This window comes from Manihot esculenta, chromosome 4 (genome assembly GCF_001659605.2).
Source record: "Manihot esculenta cultivar AM560-2 chromosome 4, M.esculenta_v8, whole genome shotgun sequence".
Taxonomy (NCBI): Eukaryota; Viridiplantae; Streptophyta; class Magnoliopsida; order Malpighiales; family Euphorbiaceae; genus Manihot; species Manihot esculenta.
Genome location: NC_035164.2, coordinates 20026705 through 20038351, shown reverse-complemented (window position 1 = coordinate 20038351; position 11647 = coordinate 20026705). Strand labels below are relative to the sequence as shown.

At 42.7% G+C, this 11647-nt stretch overlaps 1 protein-coding gene across 1 annotated transcript; it reads left to right on the top strand.

Annotated features, from left to right (window-relative positions):
• The first annotated feature begins 5645 nt into the window (after positions 1-5645).
• On the top strand, positions 5646-6356 carry LOC110612571. Its single transcript, XM_021753347.1, has one exon. It carries the CDS (start codon positions 5646-5648, stop codon positions 6354-6356), a length of 711 nt encoding a protein of 236 aa, XP_021609039.1.
• Positions 6357-11647: the final 5291 nt, after the last annotated feature.

The following is an 11647-nucleotide window of genomic DNA, read 5'->3' as shown; positions in this document are numbered from 1 at the left end:
TTCCTGATGAGCTTCCAGGTTTACCACCTGCTAGGGAGATAGAGTTCGAGATAGAGTTGGTGCCTGGAACTAGACCGATCTCTATCCCTCCCTACAGGATGGCTCCAGCTGAGTTAAAGGAGTTGAAAGAGTAATTGCAAGAGCTGGTAGAAAAGGGTTTCATCTGACAGAGTACCTCACCTTGGGGTGCTCCGGTCTTGTTTGTGAGGAAGAAGGATGGATCCCTTAGACTTTGTATCGACTACAGGCAGTTGAACAAAGTCACTACCAAGAATAGGTACCCATTGCCTAGGATCGATGATCTATTCGACCAGCTAGCCGGAGCGGGTTGTTTCTCCAAAATAGATCTAAGATCGGGGTACCATCAGCTAAGGATAAGGGATGAGGATGTGCCGAAGACAGCCTTCAGGACCAGATATGGGCATTTTGAGTTCCTTGTAATGCCGTTCGGGTTAACCAACGCCCCTGCAGCATTCATGGATCTCATGAACAGAGTGTTTAGCCAGTACCTGGATCACTTTGTTATTGTCTTCATAGATGATATCTTAGTGTATTCCAGGAATGCAGAGGAGCATGCTCCCATCATCTGCGGTTGGTCTTGCAGACTTTGAGGGAACATGGCTTGTATGCCAAGTTCTCTAAATGTGAGTTCTGGCTGAGGAGCATTTCGTTCTTGGGGCATGTAGTGTCAGAGAATGGTATTGAGGTAGATCCCAAGAAGACAGAGACTGTGGTTAACTGGCCTAGACCCACTTCAGTGACAGAGATCAGGAGTTTCTTGGGTTTGGCAGGTTACTACAGGAGGTTCGTTCAGGACTTCTCAAAGATAGCAGCTCCTCTGACCAGACTGACCAGGAAGAATCAGAAATTTCTGTGGACCGACCAGTGCGAAGAGAGTTTTGAAGAGCTTAAGAGGAGGTTGACTTCAGCACCAGTGTTAGCTCTGCCATCTAGTGGAGAGGACTTTACAGTCTTTTGTGATGCGTCCCGTGTGGGACTGGGTTGTGTGCTTATGCAGAATGAGAGGGTGATCGCTTATGCTTCTAGGCAGCTGAAGAAGCATGAGTTGAATTACCCCACACATGACCTTGAGATGGCAGCAGTAATCTTTGCACTCAAGATGTGGAGGCACTACCTCTATGGGGTAAAATGTGAAATCTTCACAGATCATAAAAGTTTGCAGTACATCTTGAGTCAGAGGGATCTGAATTTGAGACAGAGGAGATGGGTAGAGCTGCTAAGTGACTATGATTGCAAGATTCAGTACCATCCGGGTAAGGCGAATGTTGTGGCAGACGCCCTAAGCCGGAAGTCACTAGGCAGTCTATCCCACATCACGGCAGAGAGGAGACCAGTGGTGAAGGAGTTCTACAAGCTTATTGAGGAAGGTCTACAGTTGGAGTTGTCTGGTACAGGTGCCTTAGTGGCTCAGATGAAAGTTACACCCGTGTTTCTGGAGCAGGTGGCTCAGAAACAGCATGAGGACCCAGAGCTAGTGAAGATTGCCAGGACTGTTCAGTCAGGCAATAATAGTGAGTTCAGATTCGACAGTAAGGGGATCCTCCGCTATGGGAGCAGACTATGTGTACCAGATGACATTGGGCTAAAAGGAGACATTATGAGAGAGGCTCATAATGCAAGATACAGCGTTCACCCCGGAGCCACCAAGATGTATCAAGATCTAAAGAAGGTTTATTGGTGGCCAGCTATGAAGAAAGAAGTGGCACAGTTTGTGTCCGCTTGCGAAGTATGTCAGAGGGTGAAGCTGGAACATCAGAAGCCGGCTGGAATGCTTAACCCGCTACCTATTCCAGAGTGGAAATGGGAGAATATAGCTATGGATTTCGTAGTGGGGTTACCGGCGACGTCCAACAGAGTGGACTCCATATGGGTGATTGTGGACAGACTCACCAAATCTGCTCACTTCATCCCTGTCAGGAGTGGTTATTCTGTGGACAAGTTGGCGCAGGTATATGTGGATGAGATAGTCAGACTGCATGGGGTTCCTGTTTCTATAGTGTCAGATAGAGGGCCCCAGTTCACCTCCAGGTTTTGGCGGAGTCTGCAGAATGCCATGGGTACTAGGTTGGATTTCAGTACTGCCTTCCACCCCCAGACTGATGGACAGTCAGAAAGGACCATCCAGACTATCGAGGATATGCTCAGAATGTGTGTGCTGGACTTTGGCGGTTCTTGGAGGCAGCATCTACCTTTGGTGGAGTTTGCCTACAATAACAGCCATCATGCTAGCATCGGGATGGCTCCATATGAAGCTTTATATGGGAGGAAGTGCAGGTCACCTGTTTGCTGGGAGGAAGTTGGAGAAAAGGCCTTAGCAGGGCCTGAGCTAGTAGAGATAACCAGCAGGGTGGTACCCATAATCAGAGAGAGAATCAAGACTGCTACCAGCAGACAGAAGAGCTATGCAAACGTCCGCAGGAGACAGTTAGAGTTTCAGGAGAGGGATCTGGTATTGCTCAAGGTGTCTCCAATGAAGGGAGTGGTTCGCTTCGGGAAGAAAGGTAAACTAGCCCCGCGATACATCGGACCCTTTGAAATCTTGCAAAAGATTGGGAATGTGTCGTACAAGCTGGACTTACCTGCTTCGATGGAAAGAATCCATCCGGTTTTCCATGTTTCAATGTTGAGAAAGTTTGTGTCAGATCCGAGCAAGGTTCTTAGTGAGCCTGATGTAGAGATCCAAGAGGATCTCACTTATGTTGAGCAGCCAGTGCGGATCATAGACACCCAGATCAGAAAGTTAAGAAACAAGGAAATCCCGATGGTGAAAGTCCTTTGGAACCACCACAATATAGAAGAATGCACTTGGGAGACACGGGAGTCCATGCTCCAGCAGTACCCTCATCTCTTTTAAGGTTATATCCCTATGTGTTTATGTGCCTTGTATATGTGTTATGTTCTTTGCCATGCTATGTGTGCTAGTGAGGAACATTCGGGGACGAATGTTCTTAAGGGGGGGAGAATGTAATACCCGGCTAGACTCCGGTATCGAAATTCCTACCGTCCGGTGGAATCTCGGATGTCGGAGACCTCTAGAAGGGTAGAATCATGTTTTATAAAATGTTTTCATGTATTTTAATGTTTTAAAGTATGAAATTAAATGAGTTTTACATGAAAATAGCATTGGAGGAAAACTCAGGTTCGGCCGCCGAAAGTCAAGTTCGGCCGCCGAACATGCATGCGTTTTGGAGGCACGTTAGGCCCCCGAAAGCATGAGTTAGGGAAGTCCAGTTTCGGCCGCCGAAAGTCAGGTTCGGCCGCCGAACATTGCATGGATGCGGAGGCACATTCGGCCCCCGAACGTGGCCTGGCCAGCCACTATAAAAGGGTCCCTTAGCCGAAAATGGGCGAGCTTTTTCTCCCCATTTCGGCCAAGGTGAGCATTTCCGCCATCTTTCTCCAATCTTGAGTTTTTCCTTCCTTTTTCCATGATTTTTACAAGTTTATAACTTTGGTTTTGAAGATCTTTGAGCTTAGAACGAGTTTTGGAGCTTGGAGACCAAAAGTTTGAAACTTCTCCCATCTCCAAGTTTAGATCTCCTCAACCCTCTCGATCTTCAAGAGGTAAGAGCCGATCTTAAGCTCCTCATGTGTTTTAAGTAAGTTTTAAGTGATTTTATGGGGTAAAATGGCATGTATAGGGTTGTATGAGTTTTTAAGCAAATGTTAGGTTTTATGTGATTCTTGAGCAATGTGGCATGTTTGAGTATGCTTGAAGTGTTGTAGTTGGGGTATATGCATGTTTGAGGCCCCTAGGAACTTGTATGCATGTTTTGGTTGAAGTATATGCATGATTTGTGGGTTTGGGAGGCAGGAGGTTCATGTGAACCAAGTTACTGCCCGTTTGGCAGAAACCAGGTTCGGCAGCCGAAGGAAGTTTCGGCCGCCGAACCCCTCTTGTGGAGGCAGCATTCGGCTGCCGAAGGTGCCCCCGAAAAGAGACTTTCGTCTCTGTCTGGGACTTTCGGCCGCCGAAGGTGCCGCCGAACCTGCCTGAGTTTCGTCTCTGTCCAGGACTTTCGGCCGCCGAAGGTGCCGCCGAAAGTGCCCTGTTCAGCTACTTCATGCATATCTCCATGTGATATTTTCAGGATGTTTTAGGGGGTTTTTGGGGAATATATTAGAGTAATGTTTATGTATGTTTGGTCCCTCATTGGAGTCCACCTGTGTAGGTTCGGACCCGAGGAACCAAGGACCCCAGCAGTGAGCCAGCTGCTACAGAGTTTGTCAGAGTCTGCCAGAGGTGAGTGGAACTAAACTTAACCTTTTAAATTAAGAAATGAAATGCTTTTATCATGCTTCATGCATCATGATCATATTATAGGTTGTTGCATTAGAACTCACGACTATGCCGCATTGTATTGTTGTGATAGATGATAGTGGATGGACATTAGGATGATTCATTAGCCTTCTATATACGAAGACCTGTGGTGCCCATAATAGGGCCGGGAAATACGAAGACCTGTGGTGCCCATAATAGGGCCGGGCAATGACTCCGAGTACGAAGTCCTGTGGTGCCCATAATAGGGCCAGGCAATACGAAGTCCTGTGGTGCCCATAATAGGGCCGGGCATGGAGTTGAGGGATTTTTGAATCAGTCCATCCGTGGTGTGATTTATTTGTGCAGTGACGCATTTCATGATAGCATGTTTTAAATATTTTCTTTTACAGTTCTACTCACTGGGCATCTAGCTCACCCCTCTCCCCTAACCCCCAGGTTTGCAGGTACGGGATAGATAGAGAAGGCAAAAAGAGAAAAAGTCACATGTATGTAATAGTTAGATTGTGGACATGACAATTGTATTATGATGATATGTAAAAGATTACAGTATGTATGTAATGAGGTTATTGAGGATAGAGTTGTGCTTGACCATGATATATTGTTAATCCCTTTTGTATACACATGATCTTATGTTATGATGTTTATGTAAACTAACTCAACACAGATTGTTTTGCCTTTGAGGCTTGATGAGATCCCACTGAGGGACTATGTTATGTATATGTACAGAGTATGCACAGGTTGAGTTAGTTGATGACAGTATGTATGAAGAAAAGTTTTAAATTTTTATGCATGTTGTTGATCATGTATGGGATTATACAGGTTTACAGGTTATATGTTAGGCTTGCTACGGGTCCCGGCGGCCTTAAGTCGACCCGGATCCTAGCACCGGTAGCGGTCCGGATTTCCGGGGCGTTACAGAAATTGGAACAATTGGTACTCACTCTCACCAGACTATTCCCTTAAAGTGGGAGGTCAAGGGTTCGAGCAGTGGGGGAGGCGACCTAATTTCCAAAGGAAGGAATTGGGCCAAATCCACTCGGGCTAGGGCGGGCCGTAATGGCTCCCCCGAGGGACAAATCCTGCCTGGAACCCGTGAGGGTGAAGGGATGTTAAGAGCTGCTCACGACGCCAGTGGAAAGCCCGAGGTGGCGAGAGGGCCAGGCGAGGGATAGCCCTGGGCCGTGAGCGGTAACAGTGCCGGGGATCACGTCCGGGCTGTTACAGGCTGAAGGAGCAACTGTTGATAAAACTGGAGGCACGAGACAGCAGTAGCCCCCTGCTGCCGACTTCATCCCCGTTCGTGAGAAGGGTACAGTAGAAAACTATCCCAAAAAAATTCATGATGCCAACAGTGGCTGCATATGACGGCACGGGGAACCCTAGGGAGCATATCTTGAACTATAAGACATTCATGGAGTTGCAGACCCACTCAGATGCTCTGATGTGCAAAGTTTTTCCCACCACTCTTACAGGGCCAATCCAAGCATGGTTTAATAGCCTAGAAGGAGGGAGCATTAAAAGTTTTCTAGACTTGGCCAACGTATTTATCAGTAGGTTCATAGCCGGGATCCCAGCCGAGAGGAAAACAAGTTACCTAGAAACAGTTCGGCAGAGGAGGATCGAGTCGCTGAGGGAGTATGTGGCCAGGTTTAACTCGGAGGCTCTACAAATCCTTGAGCTTGATGAAGCCAGAGTGGTGGAATCCATGCAGAAGGGTACCACCGCCTTAGAGTTTTTCGGATCATTGTGCAAAAAGCCACCCACCACCTTGGCAGAATTGATGAAGAGAGCAGAAAAATATATAAGGCAAGACGACACCTTAACCACTAGCAAGTTTGCCAAGGAAGCTATAGACAGAGGAAAAACTGGAGAAGATAAGCGACCAAAGAGGCAGGAAAGAAAGCAGGATCGGGGAGTGGAAACGCTGAACCGACATTGGTGGGAGAGAAAAGAGCAGAGACCCTATCAACCCCGGCTTCCCGAAGTAATCGCTCTCCTGAATGCGTCCAGAGCTGAAGTGCTCATGGCAGTCCAAGATAACGACTTCATATAGTGGCCCAAGCCGATAAAGGCATAAGTAAGCTGGAAGGACCCGGATAAGTACTGTCAGTACCATCGGACTCATGGGCATGATACAAATGACTATTATCAGTTAATAAATGAGATAGAGAGGCTCATTAAGAGAGGGTAACTCAGGAACTTTGTGAAAAAACTGAAAACCTAGAGACCACAACAGAACACATAAGGGGAGAGGCCCCGAAGACAGATAAGGAGACCAGTGAATGATGGCTCCAGTGGAACGATCAACATGATTGTAGGGGAACTAGAGGTTGAAAGGGCAGGAGAGGAAAAAAAAGGAATAGAAACGGAGAAGGAAGCAGCACCGAAATAATGCAAATTGTGAAGCATTCCCCAGTGACCATTTCTTTTTCTCAGGAAGATGCCGAGGGAATACAAATGCCTCATGACGATGCATTGGTCATAGAAGCCGTCATCCATAACTTTAGGATTTGAAAGGTCCTAATAGACGATGGCAGTAAGGTGAACCTACTGCCTACCGGGTCTTTCAGTAGATGAACATACCCGAGGAGTAGCTGGTCAGAGATCAAGCTCCAATGAAAGGAATAGAAGGGACCCTGGTAGCCATAGAAGGGAAAGTAAAAGTGGCCCTTACCCTGAGAGAACCACCTCTATCCTGAACTCACTACGCGGTGTTCCTCATGGTGAAGCTATCCTTAAATTACAATGCCATCTTGGGAAGGCCGATGCTATATGACTTTGAAGCAGTGACTAGCATTCGATATCTGACCATGAAATTCTCGACGAAAGCAGGGGTGGGGGTAGTTCGGGGGAGGTAGGAGGAGGCCAGAGCTATATACCTAGCTACAGTGGCAGAGCCAAGTGCCTAGGCAGAAGAGGTAAACCCTGAAGTCATGGAGGTCTGAGATGAAAAGAAAGAAGCCTGGACTGAACCTGTAGATAAGCTGGAGACCTTTCCCTTGTCCAAGGAAGAAAGTGACAAGGTCTTCAGCATCAATTCAGACCTTGAAAAAGATCAGAAGGAAGCTGCAATGGCCCTAATCAAAGGACATGCCTCAAACTTCGCCTGGAAGCCTTTAGACATGCCGGGCATTAGTCCTGAGGTGATGACCCACAAATTGAATATTCTCCCTGGAGCCAAGCCGATAAAGCAGAAGAAGAGGGTATTGGGGAAGCAAAAGCAGCATGCCACAAGAATAGATGTGCAGAAACTAAAGGAGGCCGAGTTTAGTAGAGAAGTCATGTACCCACAGTGGTTAGCCAACCCAGTACTAGTAGAAAAAGCTAATGGGAAATATAGAATGTGTATAGATTTCATTGATTTAAATCAGGCATGCACAAAAGATTGTGATCCCCTCCCTTGATAAAAAGGTCGACTCTATGGTCAATTTTGATTACTTGTCATCTTTAGATGCTATGTCAGGGTATCACCAGATCCCTATGGATAGGTCGGACGAAGAGAAAACCTCCTTCATAACTGAAGATGGAACATACTGCTACAAGGTTATGCCTTTTAGGTTGAAAAATGTTGGGGCAACGTATCAAAAGTTGATGAATAAGATCTTTAAAGATCAAATAAGGAGAAATGTGGAAGTTTGTGTCGATGATATGGTAGTCAAAAGCCAGACCTTCCAACAATATTTAATCGACTTAGAAGAAGTTTTTAAGGTGTTGCAACGATACAGAATGAAGTTAAACCCGACAAAGTGCGCTTTCTTCATCAAAGGGGAAAAATTTCTGGGCTACATGGTCAGTGGGAGGGGCATAGAGCTAAACCCAGAAAAAGTGAAAGCTATACTAGCGATGCCTAAGCCAACTTGTGTTAGGGATGTGCAGAGACTCATAGGAAGAGTGGTAGCTCTTAACAGATTCATGTCCAAATTAGTAAAAAGATGCTTACCTTTCTTCAATAAGCTAAGGAAGGTCTCAAACTTTGAATGGACAGAAGATTGTCAAGAGGCCTTCAGAAATCTCAAAGAGTACCTTAGTTCTCCACATGTGCTTAGTAGCCCGTTGGCAGGAGAGGAACTGTTGATTTATTTGGCAACATCCGAGCAAGCAGTGAGTGCCATGCTGGTGAGAGAAGAAGCAAGGAATCAGAAACCTATCTTCTACATTAGCAAGGTGCTCAGAGACGCCGAGGTCAGGTATATGAATATTGAGAAACTGACATTTGCTTTATTGCTGACAGTAAGGAAGTTCAGAATGTATCTGGAAAGCCACTAAGGAGTGATGACCAACCCCTAAAGAAAATCTTGCACAGGTCAGAGATTTCAGGATGAATGCTTATCTAGTTCATTAAAATCAGCCCGTATTGCCTTATTTACAAACTCTAGACAACCATCAAAGCTCAAGCCTTAGCTGATTTTATAGTTGAATGCTCTTTCAACTCGGATAAAGAAGAATGAAATGAAACATCACCGAGCTCAATAGAGGAAGAGAAGGGAGATCAACAACCACACGAATTCAGATGGAACCTATTCATAGACGGCATCGAGTTCTGCAGGAAGTGGAGCAAAAATTCTATTGAAGGAGCCAAACAAGTTCAAAGTTTGCTACGCTCTACGTTTTGGGGCCAATTTGAGAGAACTGTATTTTGTTATATATTGCACAAACTTTTTAAATAGTTTAAAGTTACAATTTGACTCCAGTTTCTCCATAGTAAATGTACATTTATGTCTTATCTTTCTAACAAGGTATAATTCATACAAATCTAATCAATCTAGCTTAAGTTATGAGTTTTTCTTTACAAGCTGCTCAATAAGGTCTTAATCAGTCCAGTATTGGTACTTGTTTATAGTATCATAAAACATAACAGATTTATGTATTTTCATACAAATTCAAGCTTAAGTGTATTCTATAAAATTTTAGTTATACTTCTTAAGATTCATTTGGCACTGGTCTTAATAAATTTTATTAAGTACATAATTAGTTATAGTATAATCAATACACTCTGTTCCGGATGCTCTATCACTGTGTCCAGTTTAGGTTCACTTACAATTTATATTATCTTACCTACAGATTCAGAATTTAGTCAATTCATAAAAGTTTTAGCTTCTTGTCTCAGCTTTCATTTGGTATATTTTAACCCTAATTTCAATAATTACACAATAAGTTATGAAGTTGCTAACACATGTTGTCCTGTTAAAATCTATCCTGCCAGGTTTGCACTTTTAGTTCTCATGTTAGGTTTCTTTATTTTAAACCTTTTAAACACAATTTTAACTTTCATATAACATATTTATACAATCAAAACAACATTTTTAGCAAGTAAAATCAATCCCTAACTTCATATATCTATGAAAAAATCAAAGAAAAACAGAAAATCATACAAACACCAAACCTTTCTTGAATTTCTCTTTCTTTTCCACATCTACTCTCTAGCTATCTTCTTTCCCTTTAATGTTCCTTCACCTAGTTCAATTTATATCTTAGGAAAGGATTGAATAAATTATAAATTAAAGCTTTATAATTCAAATTCATGCATGAAGAAATGAGAAGATGTTATTTCCTACACATTTCTAAACTCACCCTTGATTTTCAAGTTTAGTGCATATGAAACCCTAAACTTTTCTTCTTCAATTCTTTTAGTATATGACCCTTTCTTTAGCTCTTGATCTTAGATTTAATTTTGATTAACATAAAATGTTGATTTGGTTCAAGTTTGGCTTGGATTTGGTGGAAGGAAGACAAAATAAAATTTTAGTTTTTCAATGGTGTGAGCTACGGCCATAAAATGGGTGGAGAAGACAACCTATTTTTTCACTTTGCTTTGTCATTCCTTTCATACTTAGTTAGGTGACATATGGAGGGTTTAGGTGAAGAGGTGAAAAACATGAAGGATTAAACTGAATTTTATCTTTAAACTTTTCATATTCACACTTTAACCTACTAAACTTTTTACCATATTTCAATTTAGTTTCAAACTTTCAATATTCATATATTGACCTACTAAATTATGCTATTAGCCTTTAAAAATCCTTTTTACTTAAGTAAGCATGACGGATTTTAACAAGCACATCAGAAAACCCTAAGCACCTCTCAAAAGTAACTCGTTCCCGACTCGCTAATCACATTGTCTACTTTATTTTTAGATATGTATGTTTATTTATTTGAGTTTTCTATGATTCAGTTATTAGCAGTTTAGAGTTATGCTAGCAGCTTCCCTAAGTAACTCGGGGTAAGCTAGCACCTCTCCTAATGCCACTTGCTCTAATAATGAAATAATCTAACTCATACCTAGTCATGTCACTATTCCTAACTATTGGTTTCAGGATGTCACAATATCCTTGAAGAACAAATCAACAATATTTGTGGCATCATTAGTTTTATGACATGCAATGAAGTGTGCCATTTTATTAAATTTATCAACAACCATAACTATACTATCCCTACCCTTTTTGGTCCTAGGAAACCTCAAAACAAAGTCCATAGATATGTCAACCAAGGATGCTTAAGCACAGGCAAAAGGTGTATACAAACCATATGGATGAGTCTTTGATTTTGCTTGTCTACATGCAACACACTTGGAACATAATTTCTCAATATCTTTTCTCATATTAGGCTAATAAAAATATTCACAAAGTATGTCATATGTTTTTTGCATCCTAAAATGACTCATCAAACCCCCACAATGTGATTCACGCACAGGTATGTTGCAGATAGAGTAATTAGGCACACAAAACTTATTCTCCCTAAACAAGTACTCATTATGCCTATGAAACTTTTGAAATGCAATATGCTCACATACAGAATAAACATTCCCAAAATCAGAATCCAAAACATATAAATCTCTAATAAACTCAAAGCCAAGCATTTTAGAACTTAACGTGTTGATTAGAGCATACCTTCTTGATAGTGCATTAGCCACTACATTCGCCTTACCTTGCTTATACTTAATCACATATGGAAAAGTTTCATTGAACTCTAGCCATTTTGTATGTCTCTTGTTCAACTTGCCTTGACCCTTCAAATGCTTAAGTGATTCACGGTCAGAATGCACTAAAAACTCCTTTGGCCATAAGTAATGCTGCCAAGTGTCCAATGCTCTCACCAAGGAATAAAGCTCTTTTTCATAAGTGAAATAGTTCAGTCGTGGTCCATGAAGCTTCTCATTAAAGAAGGCAATAGGATGTCTACCCTGCATCAAAACAACATCAATATCTATCCCGAAGCATCACATTCAATTTCGAAAGCTTCATTAAAGTTAGGCAAACTAAGAATAGGTGCAGAATACAATTTATCTTTCAATGTATTAAATGCAAGTTCTTGTGTCTCATTCCACTTAAAACCAATATCCTTTTT